General features: G+C 35.5%; 1 protein-coding gene across 1 annotated transcript in view; it reads right to left on the bottom strand.

The window, feature by feature from the left end:
- Window positions 1-25,503, bottom strand: part of SPDYA (speedy/RINGO cell cycle regulator family member A) — a 31,364-nt gene extending 5,861 nt beyond the window's left edge. Inside the window, exons 1-6 of the mRNA XM_001371303.4 lie at window positions 25,283-25,503; window positions 24,063-24,114; window positions 22,574-22,828; window positions 18,664-18,722; window positions 10,431-10,516; window positions 6,958-7,129 (exon numbers count right to left, since the gene is read on the bottom strand). Coding sequence (XP_001371340.1) covers window positions 6,958-7,129; window positions 10,431-10,516; window positions 18,664-18,722; window positions 22,574-22,808 — 552 coding nt within the window. The 5' untranslated portion in view covers window positions 22,809-22,828; window positions 24,063-24,114; window positions 25,283-25,503. The remainder of the gene's footprint in view (window positions 1-6,957; window positions 7,130-10,430; window positions 10,517-18,663; window positions 18,723-22,573; window positions 22,829-24,062; window positions 24,115-25,282) is intronic.
- Window positions 25,504-26,146: the final 643 nt, after the last annotated feature.

Genomic DNA, 26,146 nt, shown 5'->3' with positions numbered 1-26,146 from the left:
TAACCTCTCCCTTAGTTTTTCAGAGGGTAGCCAAAGTAGAGAGGTTTATAGTACAGTGCTCTCACATTGCCATCTAACACAGTAGAAAATGAAATTCAGGTTAAAAAATGTTTTCATTTTAAGAATTTTATGTGTTGTATTTATGGGACTGTAGGTTTCATATATTATAAAAGGTAAATATCTCAAATCAATTTTTGTTTTTTTCTGACTTGTTAGCACAAAAGATCACAGAACTCTAGAGAAGTAGTGAGAAAAAAGTTTTGCATGTTTCCAATTTTATTTGTGTACTGCATTTTATGAGTTATTTTATAATTACTGTGTTAGGAAAAGTGCATATTATCAGAATTCATGTTTTGTTATAAATAAAGTACTATATGCAAAATAAGTATATTTTCAAAAATTTCTAGTGAAAGATAGTTTTTGGTATTCATGGAACCATATCCTCAATTTCCCAAAGCTTCAATGTATCAACATTCAAATTTTTGACTTTTGTACCATTTTCTAGGAATACTATTCATTGCAGAAGTTGAAGATTGACATATATGCATAGTAACTTGAATTTGTAGTTAAAGCTTAGAGTACCACCTGGTGGCTCCACCAGATACAGCATAGTTAAGTGCTGGTAAAATAATGTGCCCAGCTGCTGCTCCATTCCCCCGCTTCCCAGATACTAAGGATGTTTTTTGCATTCCCTACCTCTCTGTCCAGCCACACAAAGAAAACACTTCCTCCCTCCACTTTCTCAGGTAGGGCTCACAGACAGCTTAAATTTGCCCTCTGGACACCTGAACTGGAAAACCTTTGCCAACAGTGGCATAGGGAATAGTGTAGCTATTCTAGCTACACAAACCTAGTACTACATGAAGTACTGCTTTGTATGTGGATATGTTGCTTGAAAAGCACATTAAGAACATATGAACAGGAAGGGTAGGTACATTAAGGCACTATTGTTATATGAATCATTAATAGAAATACCTTTACCCCCAGATGATTCTGGAACACATACTGGAATTGTTAAAAAAAATTACTAAACCATATATAACTCTTTGATTTACTGATATCACTATTAAGCCTAAAAACTAAAGAGAAAAGGACCTATATAACTAAATATATTTATAGCTGCACTTTTTATTAAACCAAAGAACTAGAAATCAAGTAGGTACCCCTCAGTAGAAAGATGGCTTAATAAGCAGTGGTATGTGAATACAATGAAATCTTATTGCACTATAAGAAATGAGTATGACAAATTCAGAGAAACCTGGGAAGAATTATATGACCAGATGAAGAATGAATTTAAGCAAAACCAGAAGGACAAAGTTTATGACCACAATCACTTATAGTAGGCATTCGAAAGAGGGACAAGCATTCCTTCACTGTCATGTGATTTGGGTCTACTGTGTTCTTTCAGCCAATTTCCCATGAATGTAAAAAGATATAAAAAGTTTTAGAAGAAATGATATAGTTAGAAAGCAAATATGTGATTAATAATAGTTACAGAACATGCAATGGGAAGCCAGATAAGGATAGAAGTGTTTGAAGGGTAAAGGTGAAGAGGACAGGGTTGAGGGAGGAGGGAAAGAAAGAGTAAGGGAAAGGGACTTCTATGTAGCCAGATAGTGATTCTGAATCACAAGGAATGAAAATATTTGCTGGGTATACAAAAAAAATTGTTATATTCTGTATAGCTGAGAAAGTAGAGAGAAGAAATATTGTAAAAACTTATTTTGGGAAAATTGGGGAACATCGAAATCTTAAATATTTCTGTTTAACACACCTTGTAAGATAGAATTGTAGTATCTCAGAGTTGGAAGGAACCTCAATGGTCATCGACTCTAGCCCACACCTGAGCAGGAGTCTTTTAGCCATTCCCAATGTTAACTTGGAAATAACACAGAACTATTAAAGTAGTCAGAAAACCCAAGTCTTTTATCAGGAAAGAGATAGGTCCAGGAATCTATAACAAAGCCAAGCACTAAAAACTACACAGAATCCACAGCCTGGGGCTCTGGGGACAGTATCTCAGGGAGAATTCGACAGCTAGATGATTCTCCAAGGAACAATAGAACTTGGGAATGTTTTATACCTTTTGGAGAACTCAGGACTTCAAACCTACACTAACAGGCTGTGTAAACCTCAAAATTTCTCAGACTTATGAATGTTAGGGGTTTCCCCCATTGGGGAATCTTCTACTTAAAAAAAATTCCCTAGCAGATGGTGAGAACTCTACTTGAGTGTGGGGGCTCCTTGCCTTGGGAATATCCCTACTCCACCCTACTTAGGACTGCTTTAGGACAGAGAGCTCCTTGAGAACAATGAAAAGTACTTTGATCCATGCTTATGGAAGGGACAGGAAGTTCTTTGAGTCATGACTATTTTAGAATTGATACAATGGGATACTAAGTACCTATAAAGGTGGGGAAACTTGTAAACTACTTAAACCTAAAAGGGTGATAACTTATTCAGAGGTTTTTTCTAATGAAATTTGTCGACACAGCAGCATTTTTTTCCTGATTTACTAAAGAGATTAAAACTACTCAGCTGTGAATTCAAAATGGGCAGTCCTTTAGAAACATCTACAGTGATTGGTAGATGTAAGGACTTAGGGGAGGTGACAGAGAAGATTTTGCCCTTAAAAATAAGAGCTCAGGGAAGAGCTGGGGAGTCATTCTGAAACATTCAGATTGGAGAGACTCATTCTGAGGAGACTGATTCTGAAACATTCAGATGGAGGAGGGAGCTGGTGAAAGCAGCTGAGATGCTGCTGGCCTAGTGTCATTAGAAATCCTTACTTAGATAGATCTTATGGTGAGTTATAAAAAACTGACTGATTTCTCTTTTAAGACTCAGGTCTAGGCCATATTGGCTTGAGGCCCTTCATACTTGTTCCTTTTCTTACTCTCTCTCTCTTTCTTTGATTACTCATTGTATTGTTAATTAAAATCTCTATAAAACCCAATTGACTTGGGTATTTGAATAATTGGGAATATTTCCCTGGCAACCACCTTATATTTGATTTTAAAACATATTTCTGCGGTCAAATTTACTCACCCTCTCTTATATCTATCACAATTTATATCTTCCACTATTTTAATCACTACAGTTTAAGACCTCAACCATTTTAAATCTCACAGCTGCAAGCAGGCTTGGGAAAGAGGATGTAGCCAGAGACTGGGGTTATCAGGGAGTGGTTTATATAAAATGGATACTAAAAGGATGGCTCCTGCACAAGTGCTGGTCCTTCGTGGGACAGATCTCTGATACAATGAGGGAAACTTCTAAGACTAAAAGGGTATTTAACATATGATTAGGTCTATAGACCCACCTGTACAGGGATCCTTAAGTACCTTAAAGTTCATTGTATAGTCTGAAAGGGCTGAGTCTGGGACTTCCCTGGGGTGAATTCTTATGGGACAGGGGTAGAACCTGGGTTTCCAGATTTCAAGATGACACCAACAAGTGGTCATACCTAAAGACCTTTAGTAATTGGGAACTCAACATATTAGTTTATCTTTAAACAACAAGCATATGGCTAAGTACCTGTTGTATTATCTTAATAAGGAACTACTAATATTTTTATTAATGAATTTATTTGAGCATCACCATTTATGTTGTGACATTCTTTCTTTCCACTTATCTAATTATGTGTTGCATGGTAGGGGTTCTTAGATTTAAATAGTCTAGATTCCAAATTCTCCTGATTGCCTCCTGAAAAAAGTTCAAACTCCTCATTTTAGGATCTGTTAGGGTGGGTTCCATTCAGCCCTGTTTGTCTTTTTTCCCACCTTACTTTAAGGGAAACTGGGTGGCTCAATGGATAGAGACCTCCTACTTTTGTGCCCCTGATCAAGTCAGCCCAAATTGCCTAAGCTCTTAAAAATTTTCTGCCTTGGAAAACAATACCCAGTACTAAGACTAAAGGTAAGGGTTTAAAAACAAACAGAAATCTTTATCTTTGGTCTTAGAATCAATATTCAAATATCAGTTTCTAGACAGAAAAGAGTAAAGACTAGATTAAGTTCAAGTGACTTGCCCAGGGTCACATCAAAGTTGAACTCAGGACCTCCAGTCTTGGCTCTCTATCCATTGAGCCCATAAAGCTGCCTCAACCCTATTTATCTTTTTTTCTTCCTTTGTTAAACCCTTACCTTCTGTGTCTTATAATCAATACTGTGTATTGGTTCTAAGGCAGAAGAGTGGTAAGGGCTAGGCAATGGGGTTAAGTGACTTGCCCAAAACTAAGGCCAGTTTTGAACCGAGGACTTCCTGTTTCTGGAACCTGGCTCTCTGTTAAGTCCTCCTCCTACTGGTCGTCATTTATATATAGCCATTTGTGGGGATTTTATAGAGGGGCCTCCCGCTTAGGTATGAGAGGGACGAAATTATCAATGAAGTTCCTTCCAACTCTCAGATTCTATGTTACAAAATACTTTAAAAGCAAAAATGTTACAGATGGATTTCATTCTGCCACCTCCCCATGATAAGTTTCTACAAAATAATTTCTATTCTTAAAGTGACTCAATTCTATTCAATGGGTTCAGAAAAAAATCTATTTTAATAAATCAATATTCAAAAAATTTTTTGGCCTGGGAACTATTCACATGAGGGATTTTCCCTATAGAGGCACATCATTAATTTATCTGTAACTGATACCTTCAGAGAGTTGTCTGGAAATATTTAACAGTTAAGTGGTTTTTCTACAATCACAAAAGTGTTAGAAGTAAAACATCTCTTCTTCACTCCAAGGTCCACTTTCTAAATATTATGCTATATGGTCTCTCAAAAATATAAAGGAACTTAAAATATTTTAAAGAAAGCTTGAACGAACTTTTGTCTACACTATCTACAAACTGTCATAAAAATACTGAAACCCCCTTCCACAAACTATTTAAGTTTGCCTAATAAAAATTTAAAAAAGCAAATCAATGTTTTTCCTGACCACTTAATTTATATTCCAATTTCTGTGATCCTTCCTAGTTCTTTAGTGATCCTATTATTTCTTGGTTTAGTGATTTCTTCTTTCAGTCTTGGGTTCTTAATTTTCAAGGCTTTGTGGTTTCAATTTGTGTTGTGTTATATTCTCTTCCACTTTCTCCCACAACTGAACAAAACTCATAACAAATATGCATATTCAAACAAAACAAATTCCCACAAATATGTCTCATTCTACATTTTAAGTCCTTCCATGTGAATCTTAAAACTACTCAGACTATACCTTCGAAGATTTGGTTAAGTTTTTCCCCTATTTTAACAATAGAGGTATTTGATCAGGAATGTATTGAGAACTTTTAAAGTTACTCCACCCTGCTCAGACAGTGCCTTAGGGGAAGATAAAGTTATAAACTCCTGATTGAACAATGAAAAGTCCGCAACTCATACTTATAGTGAAGCCAAAACCTTAAGCTAGGTGGTCTATTTTTAGATCTAATACAAAAAGGTGCTAAGTACCTATAAAGGTTAAATTAATCACTAAAAGGTCAAGCAACTTATAAAAGGCAAGCTTAACAAAAGAGGTGTGAAGTACTCAGAAGAAAAAATCTACCCAGAGAAGGTGAGAACTAGAGTGGTGAGAACTAAGAATGGGCAGTCCTGGGAAAAAGCATCTGCTATGATTGGTAGATGTAAAAATTTAGGGGAGGTGACATAAGAGAAAATTTCTTTAAAAGGAGAATTCAGTTCAGTTTGTAGTTCAGTTTGGAAGCTGAATTGGAGCTCTGAACTCAGTTCAGGAGTTGAGGATTTCAGTGAAGGACTAGAGCTTGCTTGGGAAGATCTTGTGGTGAGTGATAAAAACTGACTCTCACTCCCTTACGGCTCAGGCCCCTAAGCCATTTGCCTAGGCCCTTTCTACTATTTTCTTTTTCTCCCTTCCCTTAATTCCTTCATTTGTATTAATTAAAATCTCCATAAAACCCAGCTGACTTGGGTATTTTCATATTTGGGAATTTTCCCATGGTGACCACTTAATTTTAATTTTAAATCAGGACACTAAAAATTATCCTTAGAGTTTGGCCAAAACCTTTACAGTTTTGGTAATTCATAGTCTTGGAAAACCACATTTTCGTGGTTACATCCACCCCTGGCAGGAGGTAGGCATCATATACTTCATCTTCAATCTCCTGGTTTGTTTTTGCATTGGTCAGAATTTCAAAATCATTCAAAGTTGTTTTTCTTAATGTGTAATATTGTTATTATATATGTTGATCTCCTAATTCTTTGTACTTCAATCTGTGTCAGTTCATATAAATCATCTTCCAAATTTGCTCTGAAATTGTGCACTTTATCTTTACTTAAGGTGCAATATTCCTTCATATTCACACATAATAATTTGTTCAGTCATTCCCTCAATGCTATGATTTTTCAAGCAAATATATAGCCAATGGCAATATCCAATGGTACATTTCCCAATATGCTTGGTTCCCATTAATTCTCTAAATTCTCTAAAAAAAATAAAGAAAAAAAGAATTGAACTAGATAAATTCATGAGTCCCCTTTAGTGCCAAATCCATGATCTTATGCTATTTACAGGATGCAGTCACATAGGAAAACAAAACTGTCCATTTTTAAGATTAAAATATGTGTAAGAATAGTAACATTTCTGAATACAAGCTGTATAAAAGGGAATGTTGGTAAAGCTAACAGTTCTTAGCTTTTTTTTTTTTAAACCCTTACCTTCCATCTTGGAGTCAATACTGTGTATTGGCTCCAAGGCAAAAGAGTGGTAAGGGCTTGACAATGGGGGTTAAGTGACTTGCCCAGGGTCACACAGCTGGGAAGTGTCTGAGGCCAGATTTGAACCTAGGACCTTCCATCTCTAGGCCTGGCTCTCAATCCACTGAGCCACCCAGCTGCCCCCAGCTTTTTGAAGTATAAATAATTATTTTATGAAGGAAATATAAGCATGAAAATGTATTAATTTAATATGTTACATATACATTTTTTTTTGTAAAAAGTTCTTACCTCTTCACAGCACCGTCTGCTTACAATAGCCCTATAGTCAATCCTATCCCAAAGCTGATCCCTTAACTTTAAGAAATTAGGAAATAATTTCCTCCAGTTTTTTCCCAGAGCCCATGGAAAAATTTCATACTTTGATTCTTCTTCATCTTCTTCAACCGTATTAGCCAGATACCTATAAAAAATTAATACAATAATACTCTCACACTATCATGAAACATACAGTCATACCAAATCTTATCCCTACCTCCACCTTATATCAAAGAAATATAAAGAATATTAAAATTCCATTATAAAACACAAGTTTGAACCCATATCATTATACTGTGGACCAAATTTTGTTCCCTGTGTAGTTATATGTGTAATCTCATTTATTTGTTTTTTTTTCCACTTCGTCTAGTACAGTATTATGTCTTAAGTGCCTATTAATGACTGAAAAAGAAAAATCCAATAATACAAATGACCATTATACGCTTACATCTGAACTATGGGGTACTACTTTCATAGTGTAGTAGAAAGGCTACTAGATTTGAAGTCAGAGGACCTGGGTTAGTTTTTCAGTTATACCACTGATTAGGTAAACCCATGAATAATCAACCTCTCTGAGCAATTAGTTTCTTTATATATAAAATGGGAATAATACTTATCCTACTTATCTCAGAGTTGTTATGAGGATCAAATTACATAATATATGTAAAGTACTTTGTAAACTCTAAAACTTAACAGAAAGGTGATTATAAACAAATTAATTTTTTTATAAATAAATACCTTACATTTACATAATGTTTTATGGTTTACAAAGAACCTTTTCTACAACCTTACAAAGTAAGTACTATTTTGTCCATTTTATGTATGAGAAAACAGGTTTGAAGACATGAAGTGACATCTACTATGAGGGACAGGATTTGAACCCAGATCTTCTTTGCATATCAAGATCAGAATAATTTCTATAACATCACCTTTTCCTCTCACAATAATTATAAACATATATGTAAGTAAGCACAAAATACCTTTGTAAATATAAATATTTAATGAACTATACTATACATGTAATGTGCTTTCTTTCAGTTTAAAATCTTGATGTCTTCTGATTATATAAAGTATATAGAACTATGGTCAACCTACAGTTAGGTTCCAGTTAGTGAAATTGTTTCTATGAAGTGATTAGATGTATTTAAATTTATATTATTAAAAGTTATAATTATATAAAATATGGTCATTGATTCCAGCTCAATGAAAATGTGGTATGAATCCAAATAATGGAACTGCCCAATTCATTGTTCATACTTATTGAGACTTGGCTTAAGGATTGCAGAGGCACACTGGCACAAAGAATACAAGGATCTGTCACAAATATTGTCATCTTTTTATGCATATTTAAATAAATGCTTAAAAAATTCAGGATAGGAGGCAGCTAGGTGTAGGTGGACTAAAAGCCAGGTTCGAATTTGACCTTAGGCACTTCCTAGCTGTACAATCCTGGGCACTTAACCCCCATTGCCTAGCCCTTGTCACTCTTATGTCTTGGAACCAATCCACAATATTGATTCTAAAAAGGATGGTAAGGGTTTAAAAAAAAATTCAGGCTATAATACAACTTTATATAATTACTCTGTACCTGTTGGTCTTGAGGGAAGACTTCTATGTCAGTAATTTGTTTAAGATGCTCAAACAGCAACACTTTTTTTCTAATGAGTATTTTATAAAGCAGCATGAAATATAAACAATAGAAACAAACAGGAACTGAGTAAAATTTGAACTCTAGGGATTTTAGAATTTGTAGAGAAAGGTTTAATTCTCAGATATTCAAATCATAATACACGTTAGAAGGAGTAGTATAAACGATTCTCACAACTTAATATTAGTCATCATCATTAAGAACTATTTTTCTTTGAAGAATTACAGAGGACTTTACAGATATTAGCTCCCTAATCTTACTAAGATCCTTGCTGTCAACATGGAAATCTAGAAATCCCCAGTTTATTTAGTAGGGAAGTAGAAACCCCAGGTTTTGACCTTGTCACAGGAGAGGTTTCCCTCTGAGGGAAGGTTCCACTTCGCCAGACAATAGACATCCACTTCAGCTTTGGCACAGTAGGTATTGCATCAGTCTCGCAAGCTGAAGGTCCCCAGTTCGATGATGATCCTCAAAAAGGGGGTGTGATATACTGGGAAAGGCTTCTGGAGACAAAAGAGCTACCTGACTGGATAGGGTCTACCTCCCCACCTGAAGTGGATGTCTATTGTCTGGTGAAGTGGGACCTTCCTCAGGGGAAACCTTTCCTGTGACAAGTTCAAAACCTGGGGTTTCTACTTCCCTACTAAATAAACTGGGGATCTCTAGATTTCCATGTTGACATTGCTAAGTAGTAGTAAGTATCAAGTATTGTGAACTTTAAAAAATTTCCAGCTGACTTGGGTATTTTATTATTTGGGATATCCCATGGCAACCAATAATTAAAAATAGTTTAGGTCACAATGCTAAAATTTTCCTTACAGTTTTGTAGGTTCTATTTTCCCCACTATATCTGGAAATGTGTATTTATTTCATATTACAGGATGGAATGCATGTCTATTTCTTTTAAGGACTGATTCAGATTTACATTTGCCTTAAGAATTACTCTTTTGTTGTTGACAGACTCCATACATAGTATTCAACTTATTTCCTCCATTTTCATAGTTATGTGTTTAAGCTTTTAAAAAATCACTAGTTCTCCTATAAACTGGAAATTATGTTTGTAAGTAATGGTCCTGAATAGCAGCAATGCATTCAAACATAAAGTAGACAGAAAAAGGCATAGCTTTTAAAAAGACTTTAAAAAAGACTTTTGAGACACCTTATAGTCTTTACTACATGACAAAAGTCCACAGAGGTTTGAGAACTGAGCTATTACAATTTAATAGATCAGAAAACTAATGTAAAATGTAATTTGGTGGAAGATCTCAGAAACAAAAAGTACTTTCTTGCCATACAACCAGTATTTGATGTATAGTTTTTGTATCCTAAAGGGCAATGAGATATGGGAATTTTCTTGTTCTATGACTACATTTTCACAGCAAAAATATGCAATTGAAACATTGTAGATCAATAATTATTCTAACCATATACAAACTTGCAATTTTAAATTAAATATTCATTTTGGAAAAATATTTTAAAACATTGGCAGTCTATAAAATAAAACTAAATAACTGCATGGAAGCATTTTTTAAAAAACACAAAGCACTGTAGAAATGCAAGCATTATTACCATTTAATTAGTATTTTGGTCTATGGAGAAAAATAAACTTTGGGGAAATAAAAATATTCCTATCTAAGTAAACACTTAAAATGTATACAGTAATATCCCTTAACCCAAATGCAATTAGATTTTAAATTGTTTTAAGTTATTTCATACAGAACACAAAGAACTTTATTCAGAAAAAAATTCTCCCACATAATTAGATAAAAAAAAAAAATATATATATATATATACTTACAGAGCAATAAAGAAATTTATTCTGGTATGTTCATTTATACTAAACTTAGCCCTCTTGAAGTAAACAAAGGTCATAGCCAGAAGATACTATTGGAAAAAGGTTAAAATTATAATATTAATGCCTTATTTTTAGAAATAAAATTTACTTAAAATATTTAACACCTTTAAATTTTTTTGATGAGCTAAGGCCCTAAAATATTATTACAAAATTTAAAAACTTTACATATTCTTAGAAAGAACAATTTCTTTCTTTGTGTTTTATTTTTAAATTAACAAGCATTTATTTTTTCTCCCTCCCATCTCATTTTAAAAGAAAAAATAAAAACAAAATCTTTATAACAAACCTACACAGTCAAACAAGAAAAATTGCTGTTTGTGGGGGGAGGTGTATTATTTATGCCCATGAATATAAGTCTCATTCTGAATCTTAAATTGATCATTTCTGTTAGGAAGTAGTGATCAAGAACACAGTTCACTATTGCTGTTATTGTTATTCAGTCCTGTCTGGCTTTGCATGACCCCAGGGACTTTATTTTTGGGGCAAAGATACTGGAATGGTTTCTCATATCCTTCTCTAGTATGTTCCTATTTTACAGATGAGGAACTAAATCAAATAGGGATTAAGTGACTTGCCCAGGGCCACACAGCCTCTAAGGTCAGATCTGAACTCAGATCTTAAGGATTCCAGATCTAGTGCTCTATCCACTGGACCACCTAAATGCCCCCAGTCATTATGAGTCCTGTGCAATCATGATTGGTCATTGTATTGATCAGAGTTCAGAATTTGTCTTTATAATATTGTTGTTACTATATAAATTGTCCTGTTGGTTCTGCTCCTTTCATTCTCCATATGTTTGTACAAGTCTTCTTAGGTTTTTCTGAACCCATCCCCTTTATTTCTTATTTTATCTATTTAACTTTCTTTTATTATTTTGCAACAGAATACAACCATATTCTAATACATTCATACTCCTCAATGCTTAGGTAATTCTTAACTGATGGGCACATCCTTGGTTTCCAGATCTTTCCTGCTACAAAAAGAGGTGCTACAAATATTTTTGAAGAGCTATTTTTTCCCTTTCTTTAGAGCACAGGTCTAGTTACTGTATTTAATTTTATGCTTTCTATAATCAATGCAAAAAAAGTGAGAAAAATTTAATGCCCTTACCACAAAATTGAGATAAGCATCAGCTCTTAAACTGAAGAATTCTACAATATTAATATTCATACATGCTTACAAAAGAGACCTTCTTAAAAAAAACAATGCAGCTTGCTCATTTTAAAAATGGTCAGTTTTAAATGATACCATAAAAAATTAGTATATCACAAAATTTTATATTTAGGTAGATGTGAAGGATATCTTCAAGTGTATCATACTACAAATCATCTCATAGTACTTTTAGAGTAAAATAATTATTCTAACATAGCACAATAGTAAAACATTAATGATAACCTAGAATTATTATTCTTTGCTAAGCACTTTATAGACTTACCAAGAGTGACTTAGGCTAGACCTAGATTAAATAATCAGAGGGCAGGGAGGATAACAGAAAGCTTATTCTAAAGGAAGCCCATTGCTTTCTGGTTTGAGCCAGAGAAATTTATGAAGTTAGCAACTGGAGTACTGTCTGGAAAGAATTTGAAGACAATAAGTGAGCAGAATTTGTGAACTCCATGTTTGATGTTTTTCTTATAAAAATTTATTTTGATAAATCTCAATAGAGATTTAAGTTGAATTCAGGTAATAAGTTAATGTCTAATGGAGACTAAATCATTCCTACGTAAAAGAGACTTTCTTCTGACCTCATTATTGTAAAAATAGACTCGAACTCTGGACTTCAAACCCCACAAGCCCTTGCTCCACTTCCCCAAAATGCTTTGTAATCTCACGGGAATTCTCAGGTGGGCCATGATCGAAAATGGCAGAGGCTTTTGAGTCTTCTTTTGGACTTCTGTTTTGGAGCAGACATGGCTCTTTCCATAATGTAGGTGAGGTCTTGTCTAGGTCTCTGTGGCCTAGGCACGTGTTTCTTATCCTGTATTTTCTTTAATCCTTAATCTCTAATAAACCTCTAAAAAATATAATACTCCTTGCAGAGAGAAACTAATTTCTACCTGCCTCAGTCTCCCCTAAATTTTAACTGTTACATTATTCAACTGAAATTACCCTCTCCAAAGTTTAATGATTTCTTAACTGCCAACCTTAATGACCCTTTCTCTCTGCAGACTTTGGTTTTCATGACATTATTCTCTTTTCATTCTCCTACCAGTCTGGCTATTCCTCAGTATCTTTTTTTTTAAACCCTTACCTTCCATCTTGGAATCAATACTGTGCATTGGTTCCAAGGCAGACGAGTGGTAAGGGCTACACTATGGGGGTTAAGTGACTTGCCCAGGGTCACACAGCTAGGTAGTGTCTAAGACCAGTTTTGAACCCAGGACCTCCCATCTCTGGGCCTGGCTCAGTATCTTTTACAGGATCTTCTTGCAGGTAAAACCCACCAATTGTATCTCCCGAGGCTCTGTTTTGGACCCATTTTTCTTCTCCTTCTATACTATTTCACCTGCTAATCTCACTAGCTCCTATGGATTAAAGTATCTACTCTATGGTGAGGATTCCCAGATAGACTTTTTCGGCCCTAACCTCCAGATATGTATTTCCAATTGCTAATTAGACACCTTGAAATGGATCTCCTGGAGACATCTTAAACTCAACATGGCCAAAACTGAACTTATGATCTTTCACCCAAGCCCTTCCCCTTTTCCTAATTTCCTCATTACTGCTAAAGGCAGACCATCCTCCTAGTTACCATCTTGACTGAGTGTCTTCCTCAACTCCTCACCTTCCATATCCAATCTGTTGCTAAGTATTATTGATCAATATTCCCAACATCTCTCATATGTGCCCCTCTTCTTTCCTCTGACATGCTACTAGTCTGGTGCAGACTCTCAACATCTCACACCATAATACTGCAGCAGCTTGAGGGTTAATCTCCCTCCTACAAATATTTCCCCTTTCCTGTCCATTCTCCACTCATCTGTCAAAGTGATCTTTCTAAAGCACAAGTCTAACCAGGTTATACCTCCTTTCAATAAATCATAAAGGCTCCCCATCACCCTCAGAATCAAAAATTTTTTGTTTGGTATTCATTGCCCCTATAACATGGCCCCTTTCTGTCTTTCCAGTCTTCTTACATATTCACCTTCCTCACTCTATCCTACCCCCCAACACCACACTCTATGATAAAGTTATACTGGCCTCCTTACTATTTCTCAAACAAGACATTCCATCAAGACTTTAGGCATTTCCATTTATCTCCAATACCTGGAATGCTCTCTCTTCATCTCCTGGCTTCAAGTTCTAGCTAAAATTTTACCTTCTAGCAATATAAATGGAAGATAATCTCAGAAGAAAAGCTATTAATGGGGAAGGATGATAGGGAGAAGGGGATACTCAGACAGGCCTCTTGCAGGAGGTAGGATATGTGTTGAATGCCTTAAGGAGGCCAATGAATCTAGGAGAAAGATGTGAGGAGAGAACAAAGAAAGAAGTAAAGGGCCCATAGGTACAAAAATATTTATAATAGTAATTTTTGTTATGGCAAAGAACTGGATATCAAGGAGACATCCATCACTTAGGAGATGGCTGAACAAATTATAGTATATGAATATAATAGAATATTATTATACTGCAAGAAATATAGGGATCAATTCAGAGAAAACTAGAAAGAATTGTATGAATTAATAAAGAGCGAAGTGAGCAGAACAAGGAGAAAAATTTATATAACTAGACTCTAGAGCATGGTAAAGAATAACAACTTTAAAAGATTTAAGAATTCTGAACAATGCTGTGACCAACTATGTCAAAAGCCTGATTATGGAATATGCTACTTTCTTCCTGATAGAAAACTGATATATGTGTGGTGGAAACATACCTTAGAGAGGGGCGGAGCCAAGATAGCAGCTTAGTAGCAGTCTGAAATCACTCTGAATATCCTTCCAAATTGATCTTTTAAAAGGCACCTCAAAAGGATAGGAGTCAAAGCAAGATGTGTAAGGGGGCTCTCCCACTGAACACAACATGAAAGGTAGGCAGAGTGAATGGATTTCCATGATATAAGGGGGAACTGGAAGCAAAATTGCTCACAGAAAAGTGCATGCCAACCACTCCTCCCACCTACTGTGCCAGACTCAGAACTAGGGTACAGGCAACTTCAGGATCCCAGGTTGTGGGTATACCAACAAAAGAGCACAACAGATTCATCCTGGCAGTGAGGTTTGGAGGTCCATAGCCCTAGATGCTCTCAAGCCTTCACTGTAGCAGTGAAGACATCCCCAGGGCAAAACCCTGCTAGACAGAAGCTAAGACAGAAGTGGTTTTCAACTTGCAGATTTCCCAGTCCGCTGTTAGGAAAATGAGCCAACAGCAGCAAAAGAAACTCTTGACCCTCAAAAATTTCTACAGGGAAAAAGAGCAAAGAACAGAACCAACAGGAGATGGTGAGATACAAGCAAACATGCAAATCTCCACAAAAAAAAGGGAATTGTTCAGCAGTGCTGAAAGAACTTAAGAATTCAAAATTCAAATAAGACAGGTTGAAGAAAAATGGGGAAAAAATTAAAATAATGCAAAAAGAAATGACAGCTTAAAAAAAACTGGTCAACTGGAAAAAGCAAAAAAAATTGAAGGAAGAAAAATGTGTCTTAAAAAAACAGAACTGACCTGACCGATTGGAAAAAGAGGCAAGAAAATCCAATGAAGAAAAGTATGCCATGAAAAGTAGCATGAACCAAAAGGAAAAGGAGGATCAAAGGGTCATGAAAGAAATTCAAGCTTTAAAACTTAGATTTAGGCAAATAAAAGATAATGAATTCATAAGACATCAAGAAAAAATTTAAAAAATTAAAAGAACAAAAAAAATACTAGAAAATATGAAACATCTTATTGAAAAAAAAAAAACAAGTGACCTGGAAAATAGATCCAGGAGAGACAATTCAAGAATTATTGTACTACCTGAAATTCATGACCAAAAAAAATCCTAGACAGCATATTACAAGAAATTATCTAAGAAAACTGCCCTGATGTTCTTGAAGAAGAGGGTAAAATAGAGATTGAAAGAATCCACAGATTGTCTCCTACACTAAATCCCCAAATAACAACTCCCAAGAATGTTATAGCCAAGTTCAAGAGCTCCCAGGCCAAGGAGAAAGTACTGCAAGCAACCAGAAAGAAATAACTCAGATATCATGGAGTCCCAGTCAGGATTACACAGGATCTGGCAGCTTCTACACAAAAGCAGAAGGCTTTGAATATGATATTCTGGAAGGCAAGGGAGCTGGGTTTACAACCAAGAATCACCTACCCATCAAAACTGACTATATTCTTTCAGGGGAAGGTATGATCATTTAATAAAATAGAAGATTTCCAAGCATTCTTGAAGAAAAGACCAAACAGAAAATTTGATGTCCAAATGCAAAATCCAAGAGAAGCATAAAAAAGGTTAAGTAAGAAAGAGGAAAAAATTTAAGGACTTCAGTAAGGTCAAACTATACAAAAAGATGTTATTTGTAACTCTTAAAAAATTATTATCAGTATCATAGTAGTTAGAAGAGGTATACAATAGACAGAGAATATGATAGAGTAAGCTATTTAGGATGATATATTAAAAAAAAACATGCCTTAAACATAGTTAATGTGTGGATCTATTTTGCTTGACTATTCTTATTTATTATAAAGGTTTCTGACTGTTCTTTTTTGAATTGGTGAGATTGGGGAGGAAAGAAGGACTAACAATAGTGATGCAATGAACAAGCAGAAAAGAAAGATAAATTACTACAATATTTATAAATGGAGAAAATAAACGAAGGAGGGAAACAGAGAGAGGTTAGACAACTTTTAAACTGTGGGAATTGTTTTTTAAACCAACCAATATGTAAATGGAGATTTGCAGTTTCCTATGCAAGCCTGTTTTTCTATTCTTTGTGAAATATTTAGGTGTGTAAAATTCAAAACAAGAAGTAAAAGTCATTTTAAAAATAATCTAATGTCCAGAGCTAGATAAATTATAAGTCCATAACCTATAGTTATTTGACTATATATGGTAGTATTTTAAATTCTGAGTGCCATTATTCTAAGATGCTGACAAAACCAAATCATGTCCAGAATAAGGTGATCAAGATAATAATAAAATGTGAATCTGTAAAGTGTCATATGAAAAAATTTTTGAGGAACTGGGTAAAATTAATTTGGAAAAGAAATAACCTGGGTAGACAAGATGGTTTTTTTTTTTTTAAATATTTGAAATTCTTTTCTCTGGATGAGAGCCGAACTTTTATTCTATGTGACTCCAGAAGGCAAAACTAGGACCAACAGATGGAAATTACAGGGATATAAACTATATCAATGAACAATAGCTATATAATAATTAAAGCTGTCAATAAGTAAAATGGACTGCCTTGAAAAGTAGCAGGCACTTTCAATGTTTCAATATTAATTTTTAGTTGTTAAATGACTATTTGAGAAGGATAATATTAAAAAAAAAAGATTAACTTTTTATATAGGCTTTCCTTGATCTTTACCAAAAGAATGAAAAAAGAAATGTCTGACCTGTAAAAAGTCCCTTCCAGTTCTAAATATATAATCCTTTATCTCCTATATTACAATTCTGATAACTCTTCTGTTAATTTGTAAACACTGCCATCTGCTGTTCAATATCTTCAATTGTTATGCTGCACATTATATCAAATTAAAATTTTGCCTGAGATTTTCTTTAAATTCAACACAAAGTCTGTATTAACCTTGAAATAATGCTGTTATATTAAAACAAATAATTGTTAATCCAATTCAATAAGAATTTAAAGACTGAGATACAAATGAAATAATTCCTTATCTTAACTAATGACAAAGTAATTTTTTTGTTCAGGAGGAAGGAGAGAAGTACCCAAACTTTAGAGATCAGGAAAGGTATCATGAAATAGGTGTCACTTTAACTAAGCCTTAAAGGGACCCAGGACTTCAAAAAGAAAGAGTAAGTAGGGACAGCATGCAAAATAATTAGAGAGCAGTTTATACAAAGACACAGAGATGAGAGCTGGAATGTTTTGTATATGAAATAAATTAGTGGCCATGTAAGTGGAAAAAACAGATGGAAAAATGTAGTGGAGGCAGAATTGATAAGAGTAAGCAACTAATCAGATACAGGATGTGATGGAGAATGAAGAATGGATGATGAAGGATGCAATTTTAGTGACTAGGTTAGAGGTATCCTTGACAAAAATAGGTAAATTAAGAGTAAGATTTGGGCTTCAGTGAGAAGATAGTTTGATGAATTCTGTTTTGGATGCATTGGACAACCAGATCTTTTCCTCTTCCGTAACTGTCTCTTTATGATAAAATATAGTGTGAAAGTGGTTCTTCCATAGCTATCTACGTAAAATTAAGTATTTTGCTCACAGTTTTAGTGCTGTAATCAAGGATCTGCAGGGGGCACCTTTGCTGTTTGTAAATGATCATCTTTTTCCTATATGCCATATGGCAAGCAATTGCTTTATTTTATATAGAAAACTATACTTTAAAGACCTCTCAGGGGGCAGCTGGGTAGCTTGGTGGATTAAGAGCTAGATGGGAGGACCTAGGTTCAAATCGGGTCTTAGACACTTCCTAGCTGTGTGACCCTGGGCAAGTCACTTGACCCCCATTGCCTAGCCCTTACCACTCTTCTGCCTTGGAACCAATACACAGTATTGACTCCAAGATGGAAGGTAAGGGTTTAAAAACAAACAAACAAATAAATAAATAAATAAAGACCTCTCAAATTTTTCTCATCAACACAGAAATTTTACCTTAATTTCTTAAGAAGTATTAAAATGAGCAGAATATTTAGGTTGAATTACTCTCAATACTTCAGTGCTTTCTATCATGACTATTATAATTTTGCATGATTAATATTATTTATAATAGAACAGATCTGGACCTATAAAATATTCTCAACATATTCAGACAGCATCTTACAATCCTAAAAACACAAATAAGGCTGGTAAATGTGCCAAGATATGGATCCTAGATCTAGGTTTCATCAAAGAAATTCACAGGAACTGAAATCATGGAGCAGTAAAAGCACATCTCTTTTCTTAACTGATTAATAACATACAGGTTCTAATTAAAATCCCTAGGGTGAAGTCAGACACCAATGTTAAATGTCACTTACTAATCATTGCATGCTTACAAAACTTACCTTATCTGCAATTTTACAGCAGCAATCCATCCACAAGAAATCTTGAATTAAGTCATCATCTACAACAACAGATTGCTATTACTTTTCTTTTTAAAATAAACTCTTCTTGAAGAACTAATTTCTACAAAACGAACTGCAACTATTTCTCTTGTGAAGTCAAATAAGAATGACCAATTCAGAGTTTTTCAAAGTACTGTTTACAGGAACACCTGTGTCATGATACTGCCAGAATCATCTACATTAACCATACCTTTCAGCAGTTATCTTCAACCTCTGATTTGCTTGTATATGTAAGATAAGATTGGAAAGGAAAGTGTGGGTTACAAATTACCACATTATTGGAACCAATAGGATTTTGAAAGATTTGCTTTAGGCAACTAATTCTAGATTAGAGTTTCCTTTTCTAAGGAATTTCTAAGGATTTTCTAAAAGGTATGCAAATCAACCCATCCACATTTGTGTCCAATGTATTGTGACATATCTATTTTGCCTACTAGGATATTGCATTACTTTTTTGTTGGATACTTGAAGTAAATTTTGAAAAAAATAACTGAAAAAATAACTGTTTGCTAAACAGAGGGTAGAATAAAATTTTATTTTTAACTAAACTATTAGTTTTTTTAAAAATCTAATAATTGATTTTTAAAAAGAACCCAAAACATGCATTTCCTAAAACTACTATCAGAAGAAAACCAAAACAAATCTTTCTTCTAAATTGAACTTGAACCAAACCATTTTGAACAAACAAAACATTACTAAAGCTTATCAAAATTATAATCACATTGCCTCAGAAAAGCAGCAGCAAAAAACAGTGCCTGAAAACAAACTAGCAGAAAGCTTGGTGTGAGACCCAACTACATCCTAAGCATTTTAAGATAAAACAAGAAAACCAAACACAAATGAAATTGAACAAATCTTCCAGTGTGCTGTTGTGATCTAATTCTTATCTTTAATGATAGTGGAAGTACTTCAATTGGACTCATCACTTCAGTACCTGATTGGCTATTTGAAGAAGCTGTGGCACTTAAGAAAATGAAAAAGTAGCTCCACCTGATCAAATATACACAGAAGCATTCTGTGCTAGAGATGACATTTTCAAAGATACTCAAGTAATCATTTTCCCAGATCTTGTAAAATCCAAGATATGAAAAATATTCCAAAGTAAAAAGTCCAAACATAGCCTTATTTTTAAAAGTTGCTTGAACATAGAAAAGATTCTCAAATAATGAAAAAGATAAAGAATGATATTATAACAACAAACAAATGACTGGAAAGATCTCAGTGAATACCCATCCATATGCCTACTTTCTTATTCCTATGGCTTTCCCAATTTTCTACAGTAGACTACATCTTCAAAATATGGTTTGACTAAGAAAAAAAAATGTGATTCCACTGTTTTATAATTTTAAAAAATATTTGATTTGGAGAGCTAAAACAGTCTTGAGGTTTCCTTTCAAAGATCTTCCATGTATTATGTCACTAGAGAAAATTTTGTTTGAATGGATTAATATCAAGCCTGGCATAAAATAGGGGCATATATACCCTGCATAGTTATTCACCCATATTATGGGGATTGTTTTGTGAAGAGTATAACTAGAAAAGATATGCCACATAGATACTAAAGGTTCACTGGATTATAATTGTGGATAACATTGTATTTACTACATTGAATCTAGGTCTTCAATGATATCCATAATCTAAACATACTGTATTAGTCATCCAAGAAGGAAAAAAATCAAGTGGATGATGAATATACATAGCCCAGATTCAGCTGGCCCAGAAGTCCATTGGATAGGCAATGCAGATAGTCAATGAGCTGGATGCAGAACTCAATAGGAACATATCAAATGGGTTCTCATTTGGAAAATTAGTGTTTTTAATGATTCTATACAGCTTCCTATTGCAAAAGCCTGTCTCTTTAAAAGCAATATTCTATTACTATCCCTGTAAATTATGAAATACACCATTATCTCATCAAATTAACCAGAATAAAAACTGCAAGTTACCCAAAGAACAAAAGAAAATTTTATATTAGATAGGATTTAATTTTGTTGTAGAACATTGCTAATAAATGATTTGTGGGAAATGGAATAAAAGACATTATCAAGAGTACATGTGACCAGAAAAGAAGGTATTGCTGGATCATACTCAAAAGGTAGTCTGAATACTGCAAAAGTACCAACAAAATGTTCTTTCAAAAATTTATAGGAAGTGGGGCAGCTAGATGGCTTAGTGGTTTGAGAGGACTAGAGACAGCAAGTCCTGAGTTCAAATTTAACTTCAGCTGTGTGATCCTGGGCAAATCACTTAAACCCCCATTGCCTATCCCTTATTGCTCTTCCTGCCTTGGAATTAATATACAGTCCTGATTCTGAGACAGAATGTTTTGGGTTTTTTTTAAATCTATAGGAAAGCCTCAATTACACTGAGTTGTAGTAGGCTTAGAACAACATGGTCAAGAATTTTACAAGATGAGATGGTATGTATGACACCAGTGAAAGAAGTACTCACATCAGTGGATCCACTAGACTACTTTGTCTTAAAAGTTAAGTACCGTAGCTTTTAAAATTCAGTTTTGGGGGGCAGCTGGGTAGCTCAGTGGATTGAGAGCCAGGCCAAGAGATGGGAAGTCCTAGGTTCAAATCTGACCTCAGATACTTCCCAGCTGTGTAACCCTGAGCAAGTCACTTAGCCCCCATTGCCTAGCCTTTACCACTTTTCTGCCTTGGAACCAATGGGTTCTATCAATGCTTATATCAATACAGAGTATTGATTCCAAGATGGAAGGTAAAGGTTTTAAAAATAAATAAATAAAAATAAAATTCAGGTTTGTGCCTTTGAACTACCACTAATATGACTATGTTCATGTAAAAATTTCCAAAATGGGAGTCTTCTTTTGAGAAAAGTCATCTATTTTTGCCATACCAGTTCCTTTCCCATTTCTTAAGTGACCACAAAGGATATGGGGGGGGCTTCTACCCCTCCTTACAGGATTAGGTATGAATGCTAGAAGAGACTATAACCAGTAGATTTTTCTCTAGGTTGCTTTTATCCTTCAGCAAGAGCTTACTAGGGTGGAAGAAAGGAAAAATTACAAGCTTCTAGAACATCAATTAAGCATAAAAACACTGTTAGTCTTTATTACTTTCTTTCAGTTTTCTCCCCCAAACTCATTACCCTTTTCTAAGTTTCCTCTTCTCAAAAGCTTAAATTCTTACCCCTAGGTCTCTCTTTTTTTACACATATATTATACTTCTATTAATAACGCATTTTGTTCTCAGAATTTTTAGTTCTTTTGCTATCACTAGAATATTTTTTACTTCCTTGATGTCCCAGTTATCTTCTAGGATTCACTACATCTTATCCTTATTCTAGTCCATGTTGGTATTGCCATAAACAATCTAGATCAATATCAAGTATAATACACTTTTTGGTGATACTAATGTCAAAGAAGAATTCTATTCTCTGGTAATTTGTGAAATTTGCCATCATAATAGAAAGACTCATGCTGTAGACAAAGGATTATGCCAATCTCCCTGTGTATAGATAATATTAAATATTTTAACAAGGTGATCAATTTTTACATTTAACTCCAAAGTCTGTATTAATGCCATTAATCCCACTTTTTACTTAAGACATCTTTTGATATTTTAATTTTCCAGTAAAAGTAAACCAAAATGGCAAATATATTTCCCCAATTTGGTGTCAGTCACCTTGATATGAGCAGTTAATTAGTAAGTCATGTAAGAAACTCTGGGTAGTGTAGAAAAAACTTCATAGATCTATTGAGAGTGAGAAATCTGTGAGAATGAGAAATAAATTAGAAGAAGTATAGTCTTTGATTACAAAGGAAAATCAGTAACAACTGCTTATATAACTACTTTTTATATATTAAAATGTTTTAACCTACCAAATAATTTAAAGAAAGCAGTCATTTCTTGACGCTGTATAACTAGACATGGTCCTTTGGAACGTTTAGACTTGTTATTATTGTGTGCATTTTTTTCAGATGTTTGCCAATTATCTTTAAAAATAGGACGCTTAAGATTAATAGGTTTTTTTGGCTGATGAGATCTACTTGATCCTGATTTTACATGAACAGTGACTGTGGGCGGTGTCTCACAACAGATCTGATTGTGTCTCATTCTGGTTCCTGAAAAGATTCCTATAAAAATAAAATGAAAATATTTGTCATCCTGAATTTCTTTTCCAAATAAAATACATAGTATTTATAGAATATAGATTATATTTATAGAATATAGGACATTGTCAGTACTATGTTAGAAAACAGGAAAAAGCAAATATTTGTATTAGTAAATACTGTGAATTAAACAATTAATTCGGTTAACCAATAAGCATTTATTAAGTTTTAATGAAAAATTCAAAATCATCTTTAATATCCATGAACTTTAGCAACAAAATGAACTTTTAAATAATTGATCACATAAGAAACATTCATTAATTTTTTTAAAGTTACTGTAAATGGACAAATAAGTGGCTCTGAAAGCAGAAAAACCATGCAGAATGAACATATATGAAAGTCCACCATAATCAAATAAGTTTTACAACAAAATTAATCTAACATTTAATGATATGCCATCAGTACTGCATTACATCATTACCAGGCACAAATGACATACGGTTTACATAAGTCTATAATTAATATTATTTATATAGTTAAGAGAAGAATTTTTTTAAATTCTTACCTTCTGTCTTAGAATCAATGCTATGTATTGGTTCCAAGGCAGAAGAGTGGTAAGGGCTAGGCAATGGAGGTAAGTGACTTGCGCATGGTCACACAGCTAGGAAGTGTTTGAGGCCAGATTTGAACATAAGACCTCCCATCTCTAGGTCTGGCTCTCAATCCACTGAGCCACCCAGCTGCCCTCTAGTCAAGCATTTTTGAGGTAGAGAAAAAATGATAGACCTAGTGGTTATCAGAAGAAAGAGTTCTGACTTTTATAATTCACAAATTTCTGAATAAATCATATAAATCTATCTTATGTGTAATATCTACAATTTCATTTTTCCTATAAATATTGATTTAATATTTCACTAAAACTATATGTATTACTTATAGGATTAATAACTTTATGACATTTGGCTTCCTCTAATTCATCAAAATTTGTGAATTTCCAGAAATAGGCTACTCCTTCGACAGTTAAAAATTTTAAACTTGGGTGTTGAATATCCAAGGTCAAATGGCTATGCATAGCAGGATACAAACAGTGAAGCATTTGTCTTAAGCACTGGAGGATAGGTAAGATAAAAAAAATCATATTAAGAAACAAAATCATAGGGTAGATGTCCCTAGACTAAAGGACTTTTTCCTAGGTTGTCTTATGGGTATCTCCACAATTCAATACCTATCAGACATTTCATCCCTAGTCTAAACTCACCTGTCCTTGCAGCCAGCTACCTTGAAGTCTGTGACCCAGAGGGCACTGCTCTCTAATGGAAGCAAAACAGACATCTATGAATGAAATTCTCATCATACAAAATGACAGGAATTGGGGCCTCCCTAGTGAGATTCTTAGTTCACAACTCTTCAAGGGAGAGTCAGGAACTTGTGTATACTTTCCTACACAACCCTCACACCTCAATGCAAACTCACTACACACCCACTTGCCTTCTCTCTGCACTTCCCCCATACACACTCACTCTAAACCCATATGCCTTGTCAAACACTCCCCTTGGTGCACACTTAACACACACACACATACCTTCCCTCACATCTGCTACCTTGATCTACCCAAATTCTTTCCCTCAAACCTCCCTCCTTAACTACACATCCACATGCCTTCCTTCACATGTCACTCCATATATAACTCACCCCACATCCACATGCCTTCCCTTATACATCGACACTCCATGCACTCACCTACCTACATGCCTTCCCTCACAGCCTCCTCCCTTGATGCACTCACCGCACACCCACACTTTCCCTCATATATTCCCCTCCGTGCACTCACCACTTGCATGCCTTCCCTCACCCTGCCATGCATACATCCCATACCCAAATGCTTTCCTTCATACATCCCCATTTCATGCACTCACTGCATACCCATATGCCTTCCCTCACATGACCCCTCCATGCACACCCACCACACACCCACATACCTTCCCTCATCCAACCTCATTCCATGCACTCACATGCCTTCCCTCATACAGCTCCCCATGCATTCACCACATCCACGTGCCTTCCCTCACACTCCGTCCATGCACACACGTATATGCCTTTCTTCATATGTTCCCGCGCCATGCACACTCATCCCACACCTACATGCGTCCACTCACACACTCCCAAACCCAACTTTTATGAACTGCATTTTCCCTCACGCACACTGGATCTGGTCTGACCGGATGTCCAGCTACGCCCACGCACGCTAAGCCCAAAACCGCCCCGTCTTCGGCCTCTACCCCGCCCCCACCAACTACTCTTTGGTCTAGACAGTGCGCTAGACAAGGCCAACTCAGTCCAAGGAACTGTCCAGGAAAAGCGCCGCGGGAAAGCGCTCCCTGTGGACTGCCCTCGTCACTCGCTCGCAGCTCGCTCTCTGGAGACTCCCGGGCTGAGGTGATCTCTTGAGGCAAACAAACCCAGAGATAGGGGAGTTACCTGAGAATGGCAGGAGGCCCGGGCTCGAGGTCTGTGGAACAAATGGCGAGCAGGATAAGCTCCTGGGGCGTCCGGCCTCAGTGGGAGCCGAGAGCAGTTACTTCACTCGACGGCAAACAGCTGCACACCACGGGACACTCCGAACCTCCCGCCAACCCAGACCGCCAGGGCGCGAGGGAGCGCGAGGGAGCGCGAGCCCAGGCTCACGGTGACCAATCAGAAGAGAGCACAAGAGGTCTGGGCGGGGCGTCACGCAGACCCTCTGGCCCAGAGCGAGGCGCGCCTCTCCCTGTATCACGTGCTCATTCAGCCTTTGTTCAGCGCCTTACACGAAGCGGGTTTAGGGACCTTTGCAAATGTTAGGTTTAGCAAGAGGTGCCCAGGCGATAATTAATACTCATTGGCATCATCTTACCGATTTGGGCAAGGCTCTAGGGGCCTATTTCTTTATCCATACTAGACCCCTTCCAGCTCTAAATCTACTGTAGAGCTCTCCTAGCTTAGGTGCCTACCATGGGGGTACCAGTAGCATTGTCCTAGCACAGCTGGAAGAGGCAGGGAATGATACTGTTCAATTCCTAAGGCCTTGGCTTGTAAAAAGCTCTTTATAAAGGTTTATTGAATAAGAAAATGTATGAAGGAAGGTATGAAAAAGCATGCAGTTGGGTGTTAAGTGCTAATTACCAAATTGGATAATTGCCAAATATTGGCTTTGGGTTGGTGGATCCCACTTGTTATTTTTCTTCAAGAGAAACTGTTTCTTTAGATCCAATTTAGGGGCTTGAAGATATGGCAAGAGCAACACTAGCTTGAGAATCAAGAGATTGGAGGAGATTCAAAGTCTGGCTGGCTCTGCCACCAATG

This window comes from Monodelphis domestica, chromosome 1, assembly GCF_027887165.1.
Source record: "Monodelphis domestica isolate mMonDom1 chromosome 1, mMonDom1.pri, whole genome shotgun sequence".
In the NCBI taxonomy this organism is placed as follows: domain Eukaryota; kingdom Metazoa; phylum Chordata; class Mammalia; order Didelphimorphia; family Didelphidae; genus Monodelphis; species Monodelphis domestica.
This window is presented reverse-complemented; position numbering and strand designations above follow the sequence as displayed.